This window comes from Podarcis erhardii, assembly GCF_964252035.2.
Source record: "Podarcis erhardii genome assembly, chromosome: 15".
Lineage (NCBI taxonomy): Eukaryota > Metazoa > Chordata > Lepidosauria > Squamata > Lacertidae > Podarcis > Podarcis erhardii.
Window position 1 is genome coordinate 19,686,626 of NC_138505.1, and position 25,318 is coordinate 19,711,943.

At 47.7% G+C, this 25,318-nt stretch overlaps 1 protein-coding gene across 2 annotated transcripts in view; it reads left to right on the forward strand.

Moving 5' to 3' along the window:
• Nucleotides 1-25,318, forward strand: part of KSR2 (kinase suppressor of ras 2) — a gene marked incomplete at its 3' end in the record, with an annotated part of 189,408 nt that overhangs the window by 24,066 nt on the left and 140,024 nt on the right. The window contains exons 2-3 of one of the 2 annotated variants that reach the window (XM_081841791.1): nucleotides 2,002-2,142; nucleotides 9,731-9,881. In XM_081841791.1, coding sequence (XP_081697917.1) covers nucleotides 2,002-2,142; nucleotides 9,731-9,881 — 292 coding nt within the window. Of the gene's footprint in view, nucleotides 1-2,001; nucleotides 2,143-9,730; nucleotides 9,882-23,228; nucleotides 23,323-25,318 lie in introns of those variants that run through there. The other variant, XM_081841790.1, reaches the window with a different exon arrangement.

Below are 25,318 nucleotides of genomic sequence, written 5' to 3' on the forward strand. Positions count from 1 at the left end.
CAAGGCTACGAAAAAGGATGAAGAGGCAGACACCCCTGGATATATAATGCAGTGCCACCTTGTGTCAGGAATGGTGAGCTGCAACTTAGCAGGGATGCCGTTGACGGGTTCATGATGCCCAGCATGGAGAGAAGTTTTTCTCCCCCTCTCATAGCACTTGGACTGTGGACAAGCTAAATGCTGGAGGTTTAAGGGCGGATAAAAGAAAGGACTTATCCATGTGTGTGGCATGTTGTTAAACTGTGGAACTTGCTGCCGCAGGACACAGATGGCCATCAATTTGGATGGCTTTAAATGAGGGATTGGACTAATAATAATAATAATAATAATAATAATAATAATAAATTATTATTTATACCCCGCCCATCTGGCTGGGTTTTCCCAGCCACTCTGGGCGGCTTCCAACACAATATTAAAATACAGTAATGCATCAAACATTAAAAGATTCCCTAAACAGGGATGCCTTCAGATGTCTTCTAAAAGTCAGATAGTTGTTTATTTCTTTGGCATCTGATGGGAAGGCGTTCCACAGGGTGGGTGCCACTACCGAGAAGGCCCTCTGCCTGCTTCCCTTTAACCTCATTTCTCACAGTGAGGGAACCGCCAGAAGGCCCTCGGAGATGGACCTCAGTGTCTGGGCTGAACAATGGGGGTGGAGAGGCTCCTTCAGGTGTACTGGGCAGGAGCAGTTTAGGGCATTAAAGGTCAGCACCAACACTTTGAATTGTGCTCGGAAACATACTGGGAGCCAATGTAGGTCTTTTAAGACCGGTGTTACTTGGTCTTGGTGGCCGCTCCCAGTCACCAGTCTGCCTGGAGGAAAAGGCTATGCTCTATACCTCCACTGTCAGAGGCAACAATGCCTCTGAATATCCGTAGCTGGAAACGGCAGGAGGGAAGAGTGTTCTTGTGTTTGGGTCCTGTTTGCAGGGTTTCCCATTGGGACATCTAGTTGGCCACTGAGAGAACAGGATGCTGGACTAGATGGGCCATTGGCTGGATCCAGCAGGCTCCTCTTACAAACTTATGTAAGTTTTGGTCAACTCTGTGAGCCTGCGTGCCAGTGATGCGCTTGGCCAGAGGCAAAAGGAGTTAGAGCAATGAGGGCAAATTTTTGCCTTTGTGCAATAGGCTGGCTTAACAACAACAAAACGAAATACCTTTTTCAGTCTGCTTCAAAAAGGACAGTGACTAGGAAGTGTTGTTGGTTTTTTTTTGCTTAAATCCTTTTGCAATGATGATAATGATAATGATAATAATAATAATAATAATAATAATAATAATAATAATAATAATAATACATTATTGCATTATGAAAGGGGATCTCTGAGATTTGAAATAGCTGGAACACAGGGTTTGTAACTCTGTTGTGCCTGGATCTTATTTGCATTTACCTGTTGGGCTTTCTGAGTTCTTTTTGATTTTTGATTTAAAAAAAAAAATCTTTGTAAAAGAAAAGGAAAGAAAGAAAGAAGAAAGTGGTGTGGTAAACTTGAGCAAAATTACCAAGAATGAAATACATGCTTCTGTTTCCATGGGAAATAAAATAAGTGTGTGGTGTATGATTGACTCTTAATTTCAGGGTCACAGGTTCGAGTCTCACATTGGGCAAAAGATTCCCAAATTGCAGGGACTTGGACTAGTCCTTCCAACCCTACAATTCTATAGTTCCATGACTCTCCTCGTAACCACTTTTGGGTCTGCCCCCACTCCTTAGTAGCCATGATGGCTAGATTCTTCCCCCACTGTCAGTTGCAATATACCCCTGTGTACCACTTTTATTTATTTATGGAAAATATTTGAAAGAAAGAAATAAATGGCGGCGACACCCGCAGGTGTGATTCATTGGGGGCCAGGTCGCGAACTGCTAGAGGCTGTGGAAGGGAGCATGGTGGGGAGAGGAGGGGGGAACATGCCTAGGGGGTAGGCGGGATCTCCTGAGAGACAGCTGCCTTGACTCTGCCTACTTCCTGTCTCTTCCCAACCCTTTCTGTTTTCCAGAGCAAACTGGTGAAGTACTTCAGCCGCCAGCTCTCGTGCAAGAGGAAAGTGGCCCTCCAGGAACGCAATGCCAAGCTCGAGGGCTTCCCACAGCTCCTGCACTGGTTCCGCATCGTCAACGTCCGCAAGGAGGTCATGGAGGTGAGCTGAGCACGGGGTCTCGGAGGGGTTGGCCCCTGCCTCTTCCCAGGCCTCCCTCCTCCAGCTCCTTGTCCCTCCAGCCCCCCTTCTCCCCTTCCTCTGTTCTGTGTGCCTTTGATGGTGCTCTACGAATCGTTCCTTTTTGGAGAAAGCGCAATAAGACGGGGACCAAACTGGGGTCGCTAAGAAGCACAGTGGAAGAATCATGTGCTGCGAGCTCACAGTGCTGAGGTGTTTTAATTAGTTTAGTTAGTTAATTAGTTGATGTAAAGCACAGGCGGGGGACGCGGGTGGCGCTGTGGGTTAAACCACAGAGCCTAGGACTTGCCAATCAGAAGGTCAGCGGTTCGAATCCCTGCGAAGGGGTGAGCTCCCATTGCTCGGTCCCTGCTTCTGCCAACCTAGCAGTTCGAAAGCACGTCAAAGTGCAAGTAGATAAATAGGTAGCACTCTGGCGCGATGGTAAACGGCGTTTCCGTGCACTGCTCTGGTTTGCCAGAAGCGGCTTAGTCATGCTGGCCACATGACCCGGAAGCTGTACGCCGGCTCCCTCGGCCAATAAAGCGAGATGAGCACTGCAACCCCAGAGTTGGTCACGACTGGACCTAATGGTCAGGGGTCCCTTTACCTTTACTTAAAGCAGAGGCAGTTGAAAGCACACTGAGAAACTGAGGTTCTCTGCAAACCTTCACTTCACTTTTTCTTTTTGTAACATAAAAACTTCATTAGGGCCAAAATTTACAATGTGGTATGTAGTTACAAAGAACCGTTTCTAGGATTGCCGTATTTTGTACTAGGGGCCTTGTAGTTATAACTCTAATACAGGCATAGGCAAATTCGGCCCTCCAGATGTTTTGGGACTACAACTCCCATGATCCCTAGCTAACAGGACCAGTGGTCAGGGATGATGGGAATTGTAGCCCCAAAACATCTGGAGGGCCGAGTTTGCCTATGCCTGCTCTAACAGTAGTTTGATCTCCAGTAATGAGTACATGATCATGTTTAAATCCATGCAAATAACGTATTTCATTGGCAGATCTCCACAGGCTGGTCTTTTTTTGAAAGGCACGAAAGGAGGCCAAGATATGGTCAGTTGGCAACCCCTGACTCTTTTCCAAATTACAATTTCTGCTGACTCTCCAAGGAAGCAGTTTTTGAGATATGAATATACAATGACTCAGCAGAACCCACCTATGGCAGCAGCAGCATCTACCAGTGTGGTGTAGTGGTTAAGAGCAGTAGTTTCGTAATCTGGGGAACCGGGTTCGTGTCTCCGCTCCTCCATATGCAGCTGCTGGGTGACCTTGGGCCAGTCACACTTCTTTGAAGTCTCTCAGCCCCACTCACCTCACAGAGTGTTTGTTGTGGGGGAGGAAGGGAAAGGAGAATGTTAGCTGCTTTGAGACTCCTTCGGGTAGTGATAAAGCGGGATATCAAATCCAAATTCTTCTTCTACTTCTTCTCCTACTAAGCCAATTACCTTTCTTCTCTCTGTCCCCTTACGATTTGAAGCTTGCTCAACAGATGACAACTGGCCATTGATTACTGGTGCTTGAGTGTACTAGTACTGTATCCACTTTATCAAAATGATTGTCGGTTTTATTACTTTTATATATTCTCTGATCAGATCCCTCTTTTAAGGTAAGAGACAAATAAAAGGAAGCACTCCTGAATATAAGCCGCACTCTCCTTCCAATTTCAGACCCTGAAAAGTTAAAAGTGCGGTCACACTTCTTTGGTGCACTGTCTCCACAGGTCCACAAGAGGGCAGCATTGCTCAACTCTGTGAGTCTTTTTCCAAAACAACTTTGGCTTCCTAAAAGGAGCTCAACAACTCTGACAATGGGTAGATCATTGCCAGTTTTTTTTAATACAGACAATTGGAAGTTGGACGCCCCTGATCTAGCTCATATGCATAGGCTTAGCTGGCAGCTCCTGACTAAAACACCTCCTTTTTTTAGCATTAAAGGGAGCAAAATGAGAAGTAGGATTGGATTTTTCTTTTTATGTTGGGCCACTTTCTCAGTGGAAAATCTGAAAAGCGACATAGGACCGTAGGAAGCTGCCTTAGCCAGGCACTTGGTCCATCTAGCTCAATACAGGCAACTCTAACTGGCAGGGTTTGGGGCAAGGGACATTCCTAGCCCTAACGGAAGATGCTGAGAGTTGAACGGGAACTTCTGTGAGCAAGGCAGATGCTCTACCCTTGAAACTATCCAGCAGTATCAAGTTATAGGAAAACTGGTGCTATTTACAGTAATCCTTCTAGTTGGTTAATGGGTTCGGCAACTTCCATGCACGTTATTATTATTATTATTATTATTATTATTATTATTATTATTATTTATACACCGCCCATCTGGCTGGGCTTCCCCAGCCACTCTGGGCAGCTTCAAAAAAAAAATATAAAAAAATAAAAAAATAAAAAAAATTAAAATACTGCAATACATCAAACATTAAAAGCTTCCCTAAACAGGGCTGCCTTCAGATGTCTTCTAAAAGTCTGGTAGTTGTTGTTCTCTTTGACATCTGGTGGGAGGGTGTTCCAGAGGGAGGGCGCCACTACCGAGAAGGCCCTCTGCCTGGTTCCCTGTAACTTGGCTTCTCGCAGTGAGGGAACCGCCAGAAGGCCCTCGGTGCTGGACCTCAGTGTCCAGATAGAACAATGGGGGTGGAGATGCTCCTTCAGATATACTGGACCGAGGCCGTTTAGGGCTTTAAAGGTCAGCACCAACACTTTGAATTGTGCTCGGAAATGTACTGGGAGCCAATGTAGGTCTTTCAAGACCGGTGTTATGTGGTCTCAGCGGCCCTCCCAGTCACCAGTCTAGCTGCCGCAAGACTGGCTTGCGTCATCACATGACGGGTGATGCTAATTATTTTCCCCAAGAGTTAAATGGTAACTAATCAGAGGTAGCTACAGGAGAGCTATGAGATTCAGGTGAGGGTCAGATCCCAGCGGGTATATAAGAGGACAACCTGGCCTGCCCAGGTCGCCTTTTCCCTGTGGTAAGCAAATCTTGAAACTATAAACCGCTACTGATAATACCCAGGAAACACCAAGAGCCGCAGCTCAGCAGAATAGCATCTGTTTGCATGCAGAAGTTCCCAGGTTCAGACCCTGAAGGCATCTCCTGCTAGGGCTGACAGAGAGACCCTTGTCTGTAACTTTGCTGCCAGTCTGTGCAGACAGTCCTGCACAGATGGACCAACTCGATGGATCAACGGTGGCCCTCCAGGCATTTTCATCTGGCCCTTGGGACTCTGCCCAGGTCCTGCCCCGTCTTGTCTTCTAGGGTCAGGCAGTCCAACCTCTCTGACCAGGCAGGCTGCAAGAGTCCTTCGACACAGATAGTATTGTTTATTTTTTTCAATCTCACTCACTTCTTTCTTTCTTCCCCCCCCCACACTTATCTTTTTATACATGAAATTTTCTTAATAAAATATTATTATTAATAGTAAAAACAACAACACACAGATCCCAGGGGCTGCACACTGAATTTTAATTTCCCTATCGTAAATCAAAGCTGCTCGCAATATAGTTAATATTATTTAACATGCACAGTTAAAGGCTCAAATGTGTCCTTGAACTGCAATGGGGCCTCTTAGAATCATAGAATTGTAGAGTTGGAAGGGATCCCAAGGGTCATCTAGCTCAACCCCCTATAATTCAGGAATCTCAACTAGACCATACGTTACAGGTGCCATCAGACCTCTGCTTTTGTTGTTGTTCTTTAGTCGTTTAGTCGTGTCCGACTCTTCGTGACCCCATGGACCAGAGCACGCCAGGCCCTCCTGTCTTCCACTGCCTCCCGCACTTTGGTCAAACTCATGCTGGTAGCTTTGAGAACACTGTCCAACCATCTCTTCTTCTGTCATCCCCTTCTCCTTGTGCCCTCCATCTTTCCCAACATCAGGGTCTTTTCCAGGGAGGCTTCTCTTCTCATGAGGTGGCCAAAGTACTGGAGCCTCAGCTTCAGGATCTGTCCTTCCAGTGAGCACTCAGGGCTGATTTCCTTCAGAATGGAGAGGTTTGATCTTCTTGCAGTCCATGGGACTCTCAAGAGTCTCCTCCAGCACCATAATCCAAAAGCATCAATTCTTCGGCGATCAGCCTTCTTTATGGTCCAGCTCTCACTTCCGTACATCACTACTGGGAAAACCATCCTGTTGTCTTTGTCCATGGAGTTTTCTTGGCAGGGATACTGGAGTGGCTTGCTGGTTCCTGCTGCAGGTGGATCACATTTGGTCAAAACTCTCCACTATGACCTGTCCATCTTGGGTGTCCCTGCATGGCATAGCTCATAGCTTCTCTGAGTTATTCAAGCCCCTTTGCCATGGCAAGGCAGTGATCCATGAAGGGGCAACCTCTGCTTAAAACCCCCCAAAGAAGGAGAGTCCACCACCTCCCGAGGGAGACCTTTCCACTGTCGAACAGATCTTACTGTCAGAAAGTTCTTCCTGATGTTTAGTCAGAATCTCCTTTGCGTTTAGTTGGAATCTTTGCATTGTTCTGTATAACTGCGGTTTCAACGAAAGATCTTTTGTTCAGTTCAAATCTCTCTCTCTTTTTAAAAAAACCATTTATTTGAAAGTTACAATGCAGTACATTTTCAATCAATATATCCACTCCACAGTTCAAATATCTGAAACCACCATTCTGCCTGAGCCCCACAGGAGCCCCACAGGTCAAGGTTATGCTTATTTTGCAGGAGAGCTGTTTGCGATGTCACCAGGTAATCTTTGCTACCCAGAGAAAACTCTCAGTTGCCCTTGGCAACCGAGCAAGTGACTGAACAGCTTGATGTCACATTCAGAATGCAACTTGTTAATACCTTCTTGGCGTCTTGCTTTTTTGCAAAAGTCTCTTGGAGAGCCCAGTACCTGGGAGCGATCTTGCCCACCCCCGCAGCGCCTTAAATTGCCCCGAGGTGCAAAGGCGCACCGACCATTTCCATGGGATTGCTGGCCCTTGGCTATTTCTAGGAATAGAAACTTCATAAATATTGAATCTGTTACTTACCTTGGCTCCATCTGCAGCACACGTTTAAAGCGGCATTGTACCCCTGAAAGCCCTGGGTTCCCTTAGAGAATCCCAGGAGATGTAGTTTGTTACAGGTGCTAAGTGTTGTTAGGAGACTCCCCACACCCTGTTCCCTTCACAGAGCTACTGTTCCCAGAGTGGTTTAACAATCTATCCCTCTGGGAATTGTAGCTCTTGTGAGGGAAACAGAGATCTCCTAGCAACTCTCAGCACCCTTAGCAAACTACAGTTCCCGGAATCCTTGGGAGGAAGCCAAGGCTATTTAAAATGGTACGACACTGCTTTAAATGTGTAGTGCAGATGAAAACATTTTATGATCCATGGAGGAGAGAAAAGCAGCGTGTTTATACTCTTCAACATTTCTCCAAAAAACAGGGACATCTTATTTCATAATAATAATAATAATACAGTCAAACCTCGGATCACGAACGCCTTTGTTTTGGAATGTTCTGGCTCCTGAATGCCAAAACCCCAGAAGTAAATGCTCCGGTTTTTGAATATTTTTTTGGAAGCTGAACGTCTGACATGGCTTCCGCTTGAGAGCAGGAAGCTCCTGCAACCGATCGGAAGCCGTGCCTCGGTTGCTGAACATTTCAGAAGCTGAATGGACTTCCAGAATGGATTATGTTCGACAACTGAGGTTTGACTGTAATAATAATAATAGTAATAATTTCATTAATTGTACCCTGCCCAGCTGACTGGGTTGCCCCAGCCACTCTGGGCGGCTTCCAACATATATAAAAACATAATAGAACATTAAAAAATTTCCCTGTAGAGGGCTGCCTTCAGATGTCTTCTAAAGGTTGTTATCTCCCTAGCTTGCGGGTCTCATAACTCCATACCCTCCAACATTTCTCCGATGAAAATAGGGATGTCCTAAGGAAAAGTGGGACATTCTGTGATCAAGTCAGAAGCTGGGATGGCTTCTGTAATTCTGGGACTGTCCCTGAAAAACAGGGGCACTCAGAGGGTCTGTTATACTCACTAAAGAAGATCTAATGACAAAACATAAGAATTTACTTTTTCGTTTATTTTGTATTTGAGGTGGTGGGTGATGTAAATGTAAGATTTTCTTTTGTTTGTTTTTTGTTGATGTGTAAAATCAAGCATAAACTCAAAAAAGAAAAGAAAAAAGAACCAGCAGCAAGGCTCTTCCCAGTTATTTGTTTATTTATTTGCAAAGATGTCTAGACTGCTAGTGTTAAGAGAGAGAGAGAGAGGGAGAGAGAAAACAGTGGTGAATATCTTAAAAATCAATAATACAATTGCATTCATAAGCACGTCTTAAATCAAATCAATAGACCAATATATATAACTGGATCACCCCTTAAGGAATACCTTGTGTTAGCAGTAGCAGTCATGGGAGCAGGTGCCTCTTGGAGCTGGTAGGGTGCTAGGCATGGAGACCAACAGTAAAGGTAAAGGTAAAGGGACCCCTGACCATTTGCGTCCAGTTGCGCCCCTGTCCAGTTGCAGATGACTCTGGGGTTGCGGCACTCATCTCGCTTTACTGGCCGAGGGAGCTTCCCGGTCATGTGGCCAGCATGACTAAGCCACTTCTGGCGAACCAGAGCAGCGGATGGAAACGCTGTTTACCTTCCCGCCAGAGCAGTACCTATTTATCTACTTGCACTTTGGCGTGCTTTCGAACTGCTAGGTTGGCAGGAGCAGGGACCGAGCAACGGGAGCTCACCCCGTCGCGGGGATTTGAACCGCTGACCTTCTGATCGGCAAGCCCAAGAGGCTCAGTGGTTTAGACCACAGTGCCACCCACGTCCCTTAGACCAACAGTAGGTGGCACTAAAGACAAAGGCAGACAGAGGCCAATTTAATTCCAGTTTTGATCCCATCCTCCCTGCTGGGGTAGCACTGAGATGGGGTGGGGAGGAAGCTGCCAGGCAAGGTCCCTGCCCTAGACATTCTGTAAAGAAGTCAGGCAGGCAGGCAGGGACTGGCTAAGGGCAGGCTGAACTTGATGGGGCAGTGCCCCGTTTGCCCTGGGTTGCATCCAATATTACCATTTAATTTTTGCCTGGTTTTGTGCCTACAAAACAAAAAGAAAAGATTAAAAAAATGTAAACCATAAAGCAACACAGCCTGGAAGGACAGAAGTCCAAAAATACAGTATGGCTCCAAAGGGATAATAAAGTGTTAACTCATTCAAATGTTCCATTTACTAATAACAAAGGTATGCAAAAATGAGAATTTTCTCACAGGATCAATAATAGAGGTTCTATAAAGCCTTAGAAGAGCCAGACATTCGCTTATGCTGGTGACAGAGAGCACTTGTCTGCCTCAATATTCATATAAGAAATTGCACCCAAAATTTGTCCTCCTCTCGGCAAACCCATTGGAATGAAGGAACCTGATTCAAACAGGACCATTAATCCCAGCAGGTCTTTTCTGAGTAGGATTTATTTGGCTGCAACCCTTTACATTTCCGGAGGATGCGATTGAGTTGTTTATCTCTGGCAGATTTGCTTGGCCTGATGAGACTCTCTTCCTCCTTCTTTTGACACTTGCCTTCCCCCTGCCTCCCTCTAGGAAATCACTCCCGGCCAGTTGAACCTGGAGGACCTTCTGGAGATGACGGACGAGCAGGTCTGCATGACGGTGAAGAAGTTTGGGGCCAACCAGGAAGAATGCGCAAGGCTCAACGCCTCCCTCTCCTGCCTCCGGAGCGTCCATAAATCAGGTGCGAAGGTGTGCTCTCCCTCCCTCCCTCCCTCCCTGATGACTGGGTGTCTAACTTTCAGTGGAGAACCTTGGGGCTCTCCCAGTTAGGTTATTATATAATAATAATAATAATAATAATAATAATAATAATAATAATAATAATAATATATTATACCCTGCCCATCTAGCTGGGTTTCCCCAGCCACTCTGGGCGGCTTCCAACTGAATATTAAAAACAATATAGCATCAGACATTAAAAACGTCCCTAAACAGTTGTCTTTTAAAAGTAAAATAGTTGTTTATTGTCTTGACATCTGCCTGGTTCCCTGTAACCTCACTTCTCGCAGCGAGGGACGCACCAGAAGGCCCTCGGAGCTGGACCTCAGTGTCTGGGCTGGATGATGGGTGGAGACGCTCCTTCAGGTATACAGTATATATATATTTTAACCCCAGGCTTCAGGACATTATCTCCAATGGCCCATCTAGTCCAGTATGCTGTTCTCACAATTACCACACTGACCTATGCGCAACAGTGCTCTCCCCTCCAGCAGCTGGTATTTACAAGCAATGCCTTCAGTCATGGCTAGTACCCCCCCAGTAGCCTCCTCTTCTCCCCTGAATTTTCCAAACCCTCTTTTAAAACCATCTAAGTTGGTGGCAAAGGGTTAAACCACAGAGCCTAGAACTTGCCGATCAGAAGGTCAGTGGTTCGAATCCCCACGACGGGGTGAGCTCCCGTTGCTCGGTCCCTGCTCCTGCCCACCTAGCAGTTCAAAAGCACGTCAAAGTGCAAGTAGATAAATAGGTACCGCTCCGGCGGGAAGGTAAACGGCGTTTCCGTCCGCTGCTCTGGTCAATAAAATGAGACGAGCACTGCAACCCCAGAGTCGGCCACGACTGGACCTAATGGTCAGGGGTCTCTTTACCTTTTTAAGTTGGTGACCACCACTGCCTTCTGTGGGAGGTAAGTTTGCAGTTTAGCTAGGTGTTCACCACTGGCGTGCGGCTCTGGTTGCCCAGATGAGAATAAGAGCATAGGAACATAAGACGAGCCTGCTAGATCAGGCCAATAGCCCACCTAGCCCAGCAACCCTCCTCTTAAAATGGGCAACCAGATGTCTCCATGGAAAGCCCCACAAGCAGGACCTGAGCGCAAGAGCCCTCTCTCCACCTGTGATTCGTGGCAACTGGCATTCAGAGACATTACTGCCTCTGATCGTGGAGGAAGAACATAGCCATCATGGCTAGTAGCCAGCCATAGCACTGTCCTCCGGCACTGCCTCCTGTGGGAGTGAGTTCCACAGTTTAACTATGCATTGCATGAAGAAATACTCTCTTGTTTATCTGTCCTGAATCGTCTAACAATGAACCTTGAGCTTCATTGGCTGTCTGTGAGTTCCAGTGTTATGGGAGAGGGAAGAAAGCACTTCCCATTAGCCACTTTCTTTAGGTGTAATTTTTATACACCTCTGGCAATCTCCTTTTACTCGCCTTTTCTCAGAAAAGGTGAAACTAGAGCGGAAAGTAGGGTGGGAAAAGCCTCTTGGCTTCCCTGATCTGCTTATAGCTTCTAGTATATCCTAGAACGGCTGGCAGGACCCTCCGGTTAGGGGTGCCTGGAAATCTTGCAGCTTGTTGACGTTCCTTTATGAATTCTCATCTGCCTCTCTACTTAACAGTTTCTTCAACAGCTGTAAAAAGAGTGTGCAGCAAACTTTGATCGCAACTGCAATCTTGCAAACCTCTTTGTCATTTCGGAAGTGTGTATGTGTGTGTTGGGGGCAGGGGGAGAGACCTAAGTGGATGGCTTCTCAATGCACAGGGAATGGCTGTTGCTCAGCAGCTGAGCAACTCCTTTGCATACAGAAGGTACCGGGTTCAACTCTTGTTGTTTCCAGGCTGGGCTGGATGAGAGCCTGGTCTGATATCCTAGAGAGCCACCACCAGTGAGTATTGACAGTACAGTGGTACCTTGGATTACAGACGCTTCAGGTTACAGACGCTTCAGGTTGCAGACTCCGCTAACCCAGAAATAGTACCTCGGGTTAAGAACTTTGCTAAGCTGGTACGTCAGGTAAAGAACAGTTTCAGGTTAAGAACGGACCTCCAGAACGAATTAAGTTCTTAACCCGAGGTACCACTGTACTGAGCTGGATGGATTAATGGTCACGAGTTGATAAGACAACCTCCTGAGTATGTGTTTTTAACAGTTACTACAACCCTCCCTGGGACTTAAGGTGAATGGAGGGTAATAGTCATCGCCATCACCATCATAATCTTCCGTAAAAAAATAAATAAAGTCTGCCTGCTTGGCCTCTTGCAAACAGCAGAGGGTGCTGTGGGATAACAGAAGCCACGCTGAGCTCAGTGTGGCAGTTGGATGAGGCGGGTCTCAAAATTCGCTGCTCTGGCTATCGGCAACCAGCTGTATTAATGGCATCATAGAAGTGGAGAGATGGAAGGGACCCCAGGAGTCATCTAGTCCTGGGATGACAGAAGAATCCTTGGCAGGTGGCCATCCAACCTCTCTTTAAAAATCTCCCATGAAGGAGAGCCCACCATTTTCTGAGATATTGCCTGTAAGCTTCCAGCAGTTGGAGGACCTGCACCCATGCTGAGATTCGACTGCCCACCACCTGACCGTGTGATCAGCAACTCTGTGGTTGAGGAGGTCTCAGCTATGGGCCACCATGGCTGTGCTCTACCTCTGCCGTCAGGGCAGCATGCTTCTGAATGACAGTTGCTGGGAATGACAGGTGAGCAGAGCGCTGGTGGTCTCAGGACCTGCTTGCGGACATCTGGCTGGCTGCTGTGAGAACGGGATGCTGGACTTGCTGGGCCAACCTGGAAGGGTGTTGCGTTCAACCGCCTCCAGCCCATTGTGATAATCATAATGAACAAACAGTGAGAAGGACCATGTGCGGAGGAGGGCAACCAAGATGATCAAGTGTCTCGAAACAAAGCCTTATGAGGAACGATTGAAGGAGCTGGGTATGTTTAGACCGGAAAGAGGAGACTGAGAGGAGACACGGTAGCCATCTTCAAATATCTCAAAGGCTGCCACATGGAAGAGGGAACAAGCTTGTTTTGTTCTGTTCTGGGTGGTAGGACTCGAACCAGTGGCTTCAAGTTACAAGAAAGGAGATTCGGACTAAACATACAGAAAAAACTTTCAGACCGTAGGAGCTGTTTGAATGTGGAACATTCTCCCTCAGGAAGTGGTGGACTTTCCTTCCTTGGAGGTTTTGAAGCAGAGGCTGGATGGTCATCTGTCATGGATGCTTTAGCTGAGATTCCTGCATTGCAGGGGGTTGGACTAGATGACCCTCGGGGTCCCTTCCAACACTACAATTCTCTTATTCTATGACCTTGGCGTGACCCTAAATCAACTCCTGATGCCTTCCCCTTCTTTGCTTTAAGGCAGAGGAATCTGGCATGGGGGAACGAGGAAGAGCTGGAAGGCTGCACAGGAAAGCGCTGATTTCACCCTTCAGAGGTGTGGCTGGTTGTTGCATCCTGGGACAAGCCCATCACAGTTTTCCATCTTCCCCGCCCAGGGACAAAGCTGGCTTCTGGAGTCTTGATGTTAGAGGGGGAGGAGAAATCCCCCCCCCCATCCCAATGTAATTATACCCTCACATGCATTTGCCTCTCCCTCCACTGGTTTTTCTTCCTGGCTTCCTTCAGGCATGACATTAAATTTGCCACTCTTAACACACACACATAAAGTCGACACTGGATCCTGTTCTGCCTTTCTGCCAATGACACACTCCCTTGGAATCTAGCTACTGCCAGGTCACAGGATTGATTCCAGAGGTGGGGAACCTTTTCCTGTCCGAGGGCCGCAGTTCCTTCTGGGTAGCCTTCTGAGGGCCAAATGCATTCCTTGGAGGCCAGACCTGCTGCCTCTGTGCATCCTGCCGCATGAGGCAGTCCCCTCACCTTGCCTCATGGGTGGGTCAGCTCTGGGCTCCATGACGTCAGGGACAGGTAGGAGGGGGACTCAGCCTTTTTCTGCACCCAACTTGTCCCCAGGTGACTTTTGGGGGGGAGAAAGGTACAATGGTACCTCGGGTTACAGACGCTTCAGGTTATAGACTCTACTAACCCAGAAATAGTACCTCGGGTTAAGAACTTTGCTTCAGGTTGAGAACAGAAATGACATGGCCACAGTGGGAGGCCCCATTAGCTAAAGTGGTACCTCAGGTTAAGAACAGCTTCAGGTTAAGAACAGACCTCCAAAATAAATTAAGTTCTTAACCCGAGGTACCACTGTACAGTGGTACCTCGGGTTACATATGCTTCAGGTTACAGACGCTTCAGGTTACAGACGCTTCAGGTTACAGACTCTTCTAACCCAGAAATATTACTTCGGGTTAAGAGCTTTGCTTCAGGATGAGAACAGAAATTTTGCTCCTGCGGTGCGGCAGCAGCAGGAGGCCCCATTAGCTAAAGTGGTGCTTCAGGTTAAGAACAGTTTCAGGTTAAGAACGGACCTCCGGAACGAATTAAGTACCTCTGTACTAACTTTCTGCTCAGGCTCCAGAGTCTGCGACATTCTGAGGCAGTTGAATAGCTCCAACTCTCGGAAATGCTTCGCCTGTGCTTTCAGTTGCTGCACTACAATGCTTTTCATAGCTAAGGCCTCTTCGCTGTGCTCTGCACCAAGAAACGACGGGCGAGCAGTTTGTCTCGAGCTGCATGGAGTGTCATGATGCCCTATATTTCCGTCCCCCCTTCCCCCGCTCTCTGCTCGCACGTTACTCCTGTAGAGATATGTCCTAGGAAATTGGACCGCTCTAATGAATGACTCATTAACCGACATTGACATTGTACCTTATCCTAATTTATTAATATCAATCTCGACCCTTCCATCTCATCTGCTGCTGACTCAAAGGTGCTTTAAAGGGACAGAAGCTGTTTCTTTATACTGCGCTCGGAGAGCAGAGAAGGCTTCCCAGAACTTTCCACTGACTTCCAGGAGCGCTGTGCCTTCCAGGTGACAGCCTGCCACTTCCCTGAGGCCTAGAAATGTGGTCTTGAAAAGAACCTGACAGTTCTAACAGAGCTTGGCTGCAGGGCCCGTGCCTGGAGGTGGGAGGTCCCCCATTCAATGTACACAAAAGAACCTTCCTGCTGAATCAGACCATGAGCCCCTCTAGCCCGGACATCCTGTTCTCACAGTGGCTGAACAGCTTCTTATGGCAAGCCTGCAAGGAGGACTTGACTACAACAACACTCTTCACACTTGTAATTCCCAGCAAATTTGGGGGCATCTTCTTCTTCTTTGGCGATCCCTCGTAGCCGAGTAAGATTGCCTTCCACAAACATGGTTTTAACATTGAGTGCATAAGTGACTGTGGAGGCCAATTCTGGATCCACACATCCTTCCACAGTGGGGACATAGATTTCGGGTTAGGAGCTGATCATGGTGAGGGTTTGCCAAGTGTGCCTTCCTCTTAGCACGTTTCTCCCTTTTGTCCTGAGTTTGAGTGTCTTCAAAGCCTTTGGTAAAGGCTGTTCTCCAATTGGAGCGCTCGCAAGCCAGTGTTTCCCAGTTGTTGGTGTTTATACTAGATTTTTAAAGACTTGCCTTGAGAGAGTCTTCTAAGCTCTTTTGTTGACCACCAGCATTATGCTTTCCATTTTTAAGTTCGGAATAGAGCAGTTGTTTTGAAAGACGATAATCAGGCATCTGCCCAACATGACCAGTCCAACAAAGTTGATGTTGAAGAATCATTGCTTTGACACTGCTGATCTTTGCTTCTTCCAGTTCACTGGCATTAGTTCGCCTGTGTATATACTACCTCTGACAGTGGAGGCAGAACATGGTTGCTGATAGCCTTATTCTCCATCAGTAAAAGAATAATAACATAAGAACAGCCTTGCAGGATCAGGCCAATGGCCCATCGGGTCCAGCATCCTGTTCTCATGGAAGCCAACGAGATGCCCATGGAAAATTTGCAAGCAGGACCCGAGCACAAGATCTTTCTTCCCTCCTGTAGTTTCCAGCAAGTGGTATTCAGGATTACTGCCTCTGACCGACCATTGAGGCAGAGTATAGCAATCATGGCTAGTTTGGGACTAGCTGGGTGTTTTTAACCTCTCCCTTATTAACTGGCTTCAATTAAGTATGTTTACTGTGATTCTGTTGTTTGATCTCATACGTTGTCCTGAGAGAGAGCTCTTGCCCTTAAAGGCAGGCTATAAAATATTTTAAATAAAAATAAAACAAAAGCTTCCTTTTTAAAGGGAAGGCAGGGATGTTAAAGCCAACCCCGCCCCCATCGAGAAATTCCCGTTTGGCTCTTGAATTTTCCCCAGCCACAAAATAATTGCAGCTTGAACGCCGATAAAACCAGCACCTTTCTGCAGCGGGAAGTTTAGCAGGCATCTGTGTAACTTTTGCATTTCTTGTGTAGAGAAAACCCGATCTTCTGGAAAGGTCCTTGGAAGTGCAGAAGGGCCATTAATGCAGAGGAATTTTATTTTATTTTATTTGTTTTAAAAGAAAAAAAGGGTGGGAGGAAGGGGGTGGGTTGCTCAGGCTTCTCTTTGGCTAATTAAATAAACCTCGCCTGTGATGATGGACAGGTGAGACGAAGAGATGGACAGCCGGCTGGGAGATAAATGAAGAGGGAGGCTGTATTGACTCTGCATCACGACCAGAGCCTCTGCGGTTCCGTGTCGCAGATAAAAGGTCACCCGTGTCGCCACGCCGTCACTTCTTCAGAACGGGCGTCTGACGGATGTGCTTTCCACGCCTGCCCTGGTGACGGATGTCTGGGGGCTCAGAGAGAGGATGGCTGTCAGCTGATTTCCCTCTGCCTCTTTCCCTTATGGTCTCATCCAACTTCTGCTGCTGCCCCCCCTCTAGGGGTGTGTATAGATATCTGCAGCCAAAAAAGGCTCTGTCCTGTCCTCGGTCTGTTGGCGTGTGTCTGTGTGTGTTTTTATCCTTCTCTGCTGCCATTATCTGCACTCGGTCAATCGCTTCGATCCGAGAGGCTGTTGCTACTGAAGCCTGCAGCATGCTGAATTGCTGACAGAGTGGGTAACATTTGGGTTGGCATTGCAAGTAGGGTAACCCTTCAGGTTGCATCGCCATGGGGGCACCAGGTGCCTTGTAAGCATTGTTATCGATGGTGAATATTAATCACAGGGGAGCCATATTGCAATAAGCACGCTGGGCCATTAATCAGCTGCTGGCTCGTGAATGCAGTTGCCAGAGTCCCAGCAATGGGGGTGGGAAGAGGAATGATCCATTATCGCTCCAGACGAAGGAGGTGGGGGTGAGGAAGGAGATGGATGGGCTTCCATTTGTCATTTTTGTGTGATGGCTAATGCCTCTTCATTAGGATGTATAGGACCGCCCTCCTAAAGCATTGGAGAATGGAGAATGGGCTGAAGGCTAATCCTGACCTGTAGGGCATTGGCACTCCACCCGTCTTCCATTTTTAATCTATTAACTAGCTCTGACTTTGCAGTCTAGATTGGGACCACCACCTTGCACAGGCACCCACAAGATTCCAAAATGCTTTTTCTCTACCCAACAATAAAGCTCAGCACTTGAATACATTGAAGCATTCCAGACGCACCATCTTCCTGCTTTTACAACAATCTTATGAGGTAGGCTGGGCTGGGAGAGTGGCTTGCTTTGAGGCAGCAGGGAGGAACTTGTGGTCCTCCATATGTTATTGGGACTACAACTCCCATCAGCCCTGATTACAGGCTCTCCTGACTGGGTCTGATGGGAGCTGGAGTTCAGCAGTTTCAGAATGGCCACCTAGTGAACTCATGGCACTGATGTGTTTTGAACCTGGAGCTTAGTGCAATCTCTCAGCTACTGGGCTGCATCGGTGCTCTTGCAACACAACTGCGGCACATTGTCAAAGAATCAGGGTCCAAGGGATCTGTGTAGGCCAGCAAAAGGAAGCAGAGCCTCTATGTCCAAAGTCAACCCAATGCTTTCCCTCTAAGAGGGTTCGGCAACTTTCAGCAGCCTGGGTCCCTTCAGAGCCACAGATTTGGCTCCAGGTTTTAGAGGAGAGAGGAAGAGCCAGATCTTTGGTTCTTCTGGCTAGTATTTTCAGACAGGGGGTCCCTCCCTGGACGACCTGGAGATGCACCTGGGACCTTCTGCATTTGAAACAGAGGCTCTTTCATTGAGCTGCAGCCCTTCCCCACTCAAAGCAGTTGGCCATTTAAAACAGCGGCTTATAGTCTAATGCAGGGGTGCCCAAACTTCTTCCAAAGAGGGCCAGATTTGATGAAGTGAATGTGTGTGGATTGAAGTTGTTGAGCTTTTTTTTTTTTTACAATTTTACCCCAGGACATATACTGTCACGGGGGCCAGATTAAATCATTGACTGACGAGCCCCCAAAATGGACTTTGGACATGCCTGGTCTAATGAGACATGATGGAAAAGGAAGTGGAATGGGAGGGAGGGAGAAGGAAAACAGGCTGGTACCAAGGCTTCATTTTGTTTCTAATGGCCAGACAGAACGGCTGTGAGTGGAGGTAGTTCTTGGACCAGGCAACTAGCGTGAGCCAAGCTGGTGGATGGTGCCTTGAAACATCTCCTTCTCCACCCAGGCTGATCTATGCCACATTAACACCACACATTGAAAGAGCACCATACCATTTCCCCTTCCCCCAAAGGATTCTGGGAGCTGTAGTTTGGTGAGGGTGCTGAGAGGGTGCTGTTAGGAAACAGTCCCCTGCCCACCTGGAGATGCTGGGATTGAACCCGGCCTTCCTGCCTGCCAGGCAGATGCTTCTACTCACCTGAGCTGCGACTCCTCTGCACCTTTCACTTGCGTTTGGATGCAGTGCGCCCGTCGCGATGAGCAGCAGCCCTTCGTGACATTTTCTGCTTTTCTGTGGCTTAAAATTCCTGGTTGCCGTAGTAACTTTTGCTTTTTCTTGTGGGGGAGGAAAGCTAGAACACACTTGAGGAGCAGTTGCCGTCTCGGAGAAAGCAAAAACGAGGGTTGCTTTCTCACCTCGGAAGACCTAGTGGCGGTCAGCCGAGGGATCTGGGTAAGCCTGCGCGAGGGCCCCAGCGAAACGCAGGGCGAGGGACTTGCGGTCCTGGGTGGTGTGTTTTTTGAGGGATGCCTACCTTGACGTGATCCCGTTGGGTGCTCCGATACTGCTATGGGTCTCTCTTTGAAGCATTGTTAGGGCCGTTGCAGATGACTAGGTAGTATGGGACATGTTATATTCAAAAGAGTCCCTTGGGGAGAACTGGTGAGGCTTGGGAGGAGGCCTGGCAGAAGATCAGCACCACGGACAGCTCCCTGGGTGTTCTGGACAGAGCCCGCAAGGCAGGATGTTGCTCTAGCTGGGACCTATGGCTCACTGAGGTCTTGAATCAAGGGTGGGGAAGCTCAGGCCAGGGGCCACATGCGGCCCACCAAGCTCCTCCATCTGGCCCTTGGGATTCTCCTGGGGCCGCACATCTTCTCACCAGGCAGCATCCCTTCACTGGCCCTCCTTTAGGAAGCTGCCTTATGTTGATTCAGACCCACTAGTCCATCTAGCTCAAAATGCCGTGAGCTCAGCTGGTACAACATGAGACTCTTAATCTCAGAGTTCTGAGCTCGAGCCCCACAGAAGATTCTTGCATTGCAGGGGGTTGGACTAGATGCCCTTCGTGGTCCCTTCCAACATTACAATTCTATGATTCTGTGAAAGGGAGGGTTTCAGGCAGGGAGTCTCTCCCAGCCCTACCTGGAGATTGCCAGGGATTGAACCAGAGACCTTCTAGCTGCTAGGCAGATGCTCTGCCACTGAGCTACGACCCTTCTGTGATCTTTTGCTCCCTCCTTGAGTGCTTCTGCCTGGCTGGGATGTGTCCTTGAGCTGTGATAACGCCTGTTGCCTACCTGGCTGGAGAGCTGTGTGTGTGGCTGGAACGTAGCCTGCTGTAGAAAGGGGAGATTGGTATCCATTGCCTGCCATTGGCATGCAGCCTTTGGAAAGTTGCCTTTTATGGAATGTGGCCCTTGAGCTGAAAAAGGATCACCACCACTGGAGTAGAGGAAATAAAAAGCACGAGGGCAGAAATAAAAGGATGGGGAGGTAACAAATCTGAGGGCTTTTAAATGTCTGCAAATGATGAGGTGAAGAAGGGGCTCATCACAGAGAAGTCACAGCCACGAACTGATAGATCTGCCCATGAGAGCCAGTGTGGTGTAGTGGTTAGTGTGTTGGACTAGGACCTGGGAGAGCAGAGTTCAAATCCCCATTTGGGCCATGGAGCTCACCTTGGGCCACTCAGGGCATCTCAGCTTAACCTCTACCTCACAGGGTTGTTGTGGGGATTAAATGAGGACAGGTGTGTATGCTATGGGTAGGCAAACTAAGGCCCAGGGGCTGGATCCGGCCCAATCTCCTTCTAAATCCAGCCCACAGATGGTCCAGGAATCAGCGTGTTTTCACATGAGTAGAATGTGTCCTTTTATTTAAAATGCATCTTTGGGTTATTTGTGGGACATAGGAATTCGTTCATCCCCCCGAAAATATAGTCTGCCCCCCCAAGGTCTGAGGGACAGTGGACCGCCTCTCTGCTGAAAAAGTTTGCTGACCCCTATGCCACCTTGAGCTCCTTGGTGGAAAAGGTGGGATAGAAATGCAATAAATATACATATAAAATGAAAAACGGTGCTGGAAAAAATAGTAGCTTGAGGGGTTAATTCTGCAATGAAGTTTAATTGGCAAGAGAAGGATTTTGCCCAGGAAGCCAGGAAGCATCATAGCCATGTGCAGGAATGTAGCTGTGACCAAGTTATGCAAGGCAGTTTGAAAATTTTGTGCTGGGTGCTTGGGGAAAAATATATAGAGCTGACACTTGTGTGCTGTGGGGTTTGATCCAGGTGATTCCTTTTTTGTTTAAAGAGAGAAATGTGTTTTTTGTGGAACGTTGGGAGCAGATTCCTGGATACTTACCGCTATCATGACAGTGACTGGATGAAATTAACTAGACCAGAACCCGCTTGATGTGGTTTAGTCAATTGCAACTTTCCACTGGTTTGTATAGAGCCATAGCCCAGTTCAGACCTTCAGAGATCTTGGTGGTGGTGGGATAAAGCATGTCTTGGAAAGGTGCATGTGGATTCCAGTAGCCGTAGTGTGATACTTAGTAGGGGCAGGGCAGGCTGAGGGAACAAGCTTATTTATGCTGTTTTCCTGAGTCCTCGCTGTAGGTGTCTCTCCTGAGCGCTATTCAGGTGTTTGCCTTAAACAGAAGATCAGGGCTGTGCATTCCCACAGGCTGCAGCCTCATAGCTTCCTGAGTCTGGCAAAAGATCTGGGTTCCCAATAGTGGGGACGTTTCTAAGCCGAATGCACTAAAAGTTTGTATTCAAGCACCCCATTCAGCATGGGAAGGTTGAGGGTTATGCCCCCCATGCCTCATACATGCTTTATTCACCCCCCCAGTTCATTGAAGGCCTGAATAGGTCACTGGTTTTGTATGAATCAAAGAGAGAATAATAAAACAAATTCCTTCTAGTAGCACCTTAAAGACCAACTAAGTCAGTTCTTGGTATGAGCTTTCGTGTGCATGCACACTTCTTCAGATACACTGAAGAGAGAATAATAGTTTGTCATGTAAAATATTGGCTATGATGCACCCACATTACGGTAATCTAAAGTCTAACTGCCGCATTCTGGATTAATTGTAGTTTCTGGGTCATCTTAAAAGGTAGCCCCACATAGAGCGCATTGCAGTAGTCCAAGCAGGAGATAACTAGAGCATGCACCACTCTGGTGAGACAGTCTAGCAGGCAGATAGGGTCTCAGCCTGCGTAACAGATGGAGCTGGTAAACAGCTGCCCTGGACACAGAATTGACCTGCGCCTCCATGGGCAGCTGTGAGTCCAAAATGACACCCAGGCTGCGTACCTGGTCCTTCAGGGGCACAGTTGCCCCATTCAGGACCAGGGAGTCCCCCACCCCTGCCCACCCCCATCCCCCGAAAACAGTACTTCTGTCTTGTCAGGATTCAACCTCAATCTGTTAGCTGCCATCCCAGAATCCCTGACAGATGGCCATCCAACCTCCAATGAAGGAGAGGCCACCATCTTCCCAGGTGGTCTTTTCCACTGCCCAACAGCCCTTACCATATGAAAGTTCTTCCTAATATTCAGTTGGAATCTTCTTTCTTGTCATTTGAGTCCATTGGTTTGAGCTCTGCCCCCTGGAGCAGGAGAAAACCTGCTTGCTCCATCTTCCATGTGACAGCCCTTCGCAGATATTTGAAGATGGCTCTCATATCAACACCCAGGGCTTCTTCACACTTTGGACCTGTGCTTTCCAGGCTTTCAATCTTCACGTCCAAGTATTCTTTTTTGTTGTTGCTCCAGAGCTTTCCCTGCAAAAAAACAAAACCCCAAACCCCAATCTTTAAAGCTGAAGTGAAACAAATGGCAATTCACAGATCGCTGTTTGCTCCAATTCAGCGGTAAAGATGGTTTGCACAGGGATAGCAAAAACAAGAGTGCTCGGACTCAGAGCTTTAATGCTGGAAAGCACAGAGGAAAAGTAAGTGTGGGCAAGTTCTCAGCCTTGTCTTCTCCAGGCTGAACATACCCAACTCATTCAAGCCTTCAGCAGAGGGTTTGTTCCACCACCTTCGCACCAAGCTATGCACATTTTCTTTGAGCCGAGATAGACATGTATTCTACGTGCTTGTTTCGGCGTTTCCAAGGGCACAGCACACACAAAAATGTTATGAAAACCCACCAAGGAGGTTTGACAGTCGACGGTGGCAGGATGCAAAAATCTGAACACACCGATTCCGGGTCTGTGACGGCTCAACAATGCCAAAAACTGAGTCTCTGAAAAGCATCCTGTATGCTTTTGTGTGAGCAGGTATTAGCTGAGAATGGGCTCCCCAAACTCTACTTCGATATTTTTAGGCATGACGCACTGGGAGAAGCATCAAGTTATTTTTACAAGGGTGCTCATCAATCATGTAATGACACAGCCATCAAAATAAAAGAGCAGATAAATGAATGCAGGCAATGGCAAGGACATGCCTGGAGCCTGGGCTGTGGGGTTTAATGACCCCAGATTGGGCTCCGATATGAAGAGCCTTTCTTGGTTGGACGTTGGGCTACCCTTCTCTCAGTCGCTCCACACCTCTGCTTAGCAACCATCAATCATAATTAATTAGCAATGTGGTAATTAATCTTGCCAAAGAAGGTGTTCTCCCTGGATAATCATCTCCTACTGACCAAGAACTGCAAGAGTTTGTCTCTGTTAGGGATTGGCCCTCCAATTATTGCATCACAATCAGCTGCTATTTTGCAGGGTGCGGAAGTCTACTCACCTCAGTCGGATTGATTGGGGTTGGAAGGCTCTGTGCAAAATGGGAAATGGTTGCCTTCAACACGTCCCTAAACTGCTTGACGTCTTGGCTGGAGAGTGAGGAGAGGCGCGATGGGTCAGTGTGTCTGGTGGTTAACCAGAAGGTTGGTGGTTCAAGCCCACCCAGGGATGGCTGTGGGCAGAATTCCTGCATTACAGAGGCTTGGACTAGATGACCCTTGCTCCTCTTACGACTCGACAATTCTAGGGCCACCCTCCCCCCTTCAAATACGGTGTAGTTCAGAAGCGGTCCTAGGTATTGCAATGTTGAATCTTTGAAAAAAATGGGGATAACAAAAGTAACAAGGGATTTAAAACATCGAGTGACAGAGAATACAAAAACAAGCTCGATTGTGCAGCGTATCGACTACTTCTGTGGTATTAAAGAAGAAGTTGGTGCCGCTTTCCTCTTCATCACACTAAGCAGGAAGTTAGCTGTCATCTCGGTAATCCAACAGTCAGAATCCTGCAGAAGAAGGGACACTATCCAAGGCTGGATTGGGAGATGAAGCTTGTTCACGAGAGGAGTTAGAAACCGAGATCTTTCATCTGTCCAGTTGGGACAGAAGAGCATTACATGTTCCATAGTCTCCAGAGCCGTGTCATTGCAGGTGCACGTTCTATTTGCGATGGAAACTCTGGAGTAACGACCCGAGAGAACTGCTGTAGGAAAACAGTTGAGACGGGCACAGGTAAAGGCCCTTCACCTAGCCTCCGAGGGAATTGTGAAGCAGTATAGAGGGATCCCTTCAGGGGGTGGAATAGCTAGGGCTAAGCCTGAACACGGCCCTCTTGCATGGGAAGCTGTGTTAGAGAAGTCAAGTTGCTGTAGCTTCTTTTTGATTGGAGGTAGGGCCGCCGGGCTAATACACTCTAGGTTAAAAACAGTTTTGCGGTTCAAGTTGAGAAGAGAGCGAAATTTGAGATTAATTGTAGTTTTCCAAGGAGAATTATGGATATCTCTTAGGATCAGATTGGAGAAACCACCTCTAATTCGAGGATCCGATGCTAGTAGGTGGGAGCTATAGGAAATGGCTCGACTCCATGCTCCATGCAATGTTGAATCATAGAGCTGGAGGGAGCTTTGCAGGCCAGCAGTGGGAAACCTCTGCCCCATGGGCCTTATTAGACTCTCTAGGCTCCCCCATTTGGCCCATGCAGCCATGTTGGATGAGCAACATTCACCTGTTCTATACCTTACATCATATTAATCATGTCCGCTGTGGGACAGGCAAAGGCACGGCTTCCCTGCCAAAAGCAGGGGCTTCCAGGATCCACCAAGCAGCTGATCATCAGCACTTGCAAAGAAATGATGGGGTTTAGCAAGTGTCACTGATCAGCTGATTTGGCAAGGCTGGTCAACTGATTGTCGGCACCTGCAAGGCGATGGGAATACAGGATGCCTGTTGACTGGAGAGGAACATAGCATAACATATTTTTGCCTTCTTCTGAGCTGCGTCTCTGTAGAAGCAGCCTAGAGCAGCCTTTGCCAAGCTGGTGCTCCCCATGGCGGGAGTGGCAGTCCAAAACATCTGGAGGGGGCACCCACAAGACTGCCAAGACTGGTTGGGGGTGTTAGTGGGGCAAGACATTTTCTCTTTTTCATTCATTTCATTTCATAAACTCCTCAGAGATTAGGATGCTAGTTTGTCGGCTGTCTGATCACCCAGGTGGGCAGAGAGCGCTGAGGACATTCCAGCATCCAAACTGGCTGATTCAGATTCCTTTGGGATCAGAAGCAGTCCTCCTTTTGCAAGGAGGCAGATCTCCTTGATGCTTAACTCTGTCAGCTGCCCAAATTCACTTCCAAGTCTTTCTGCAGCTTCTTTCTCCAGACGCCCATTAATTTTCCTTTGGAGAACTCACTTGTCTGATCTGCTAATGCTTTCCACTCCCAATCAGTCCAGCCCCTCAAACTCCACCAGATCTCTCCCTCTCTCTCTCCGTCTCTGCACCAGACCCCTTTCAGCCTCTCTCGAAACATCCTACTGCATTAGCAGCCGAGACAAAGAGCTCTGCACAGGCACCACTTCTCCTTTCATTCCCCCTTCCCGTTGACTGATTTTCTTTTTATTAAC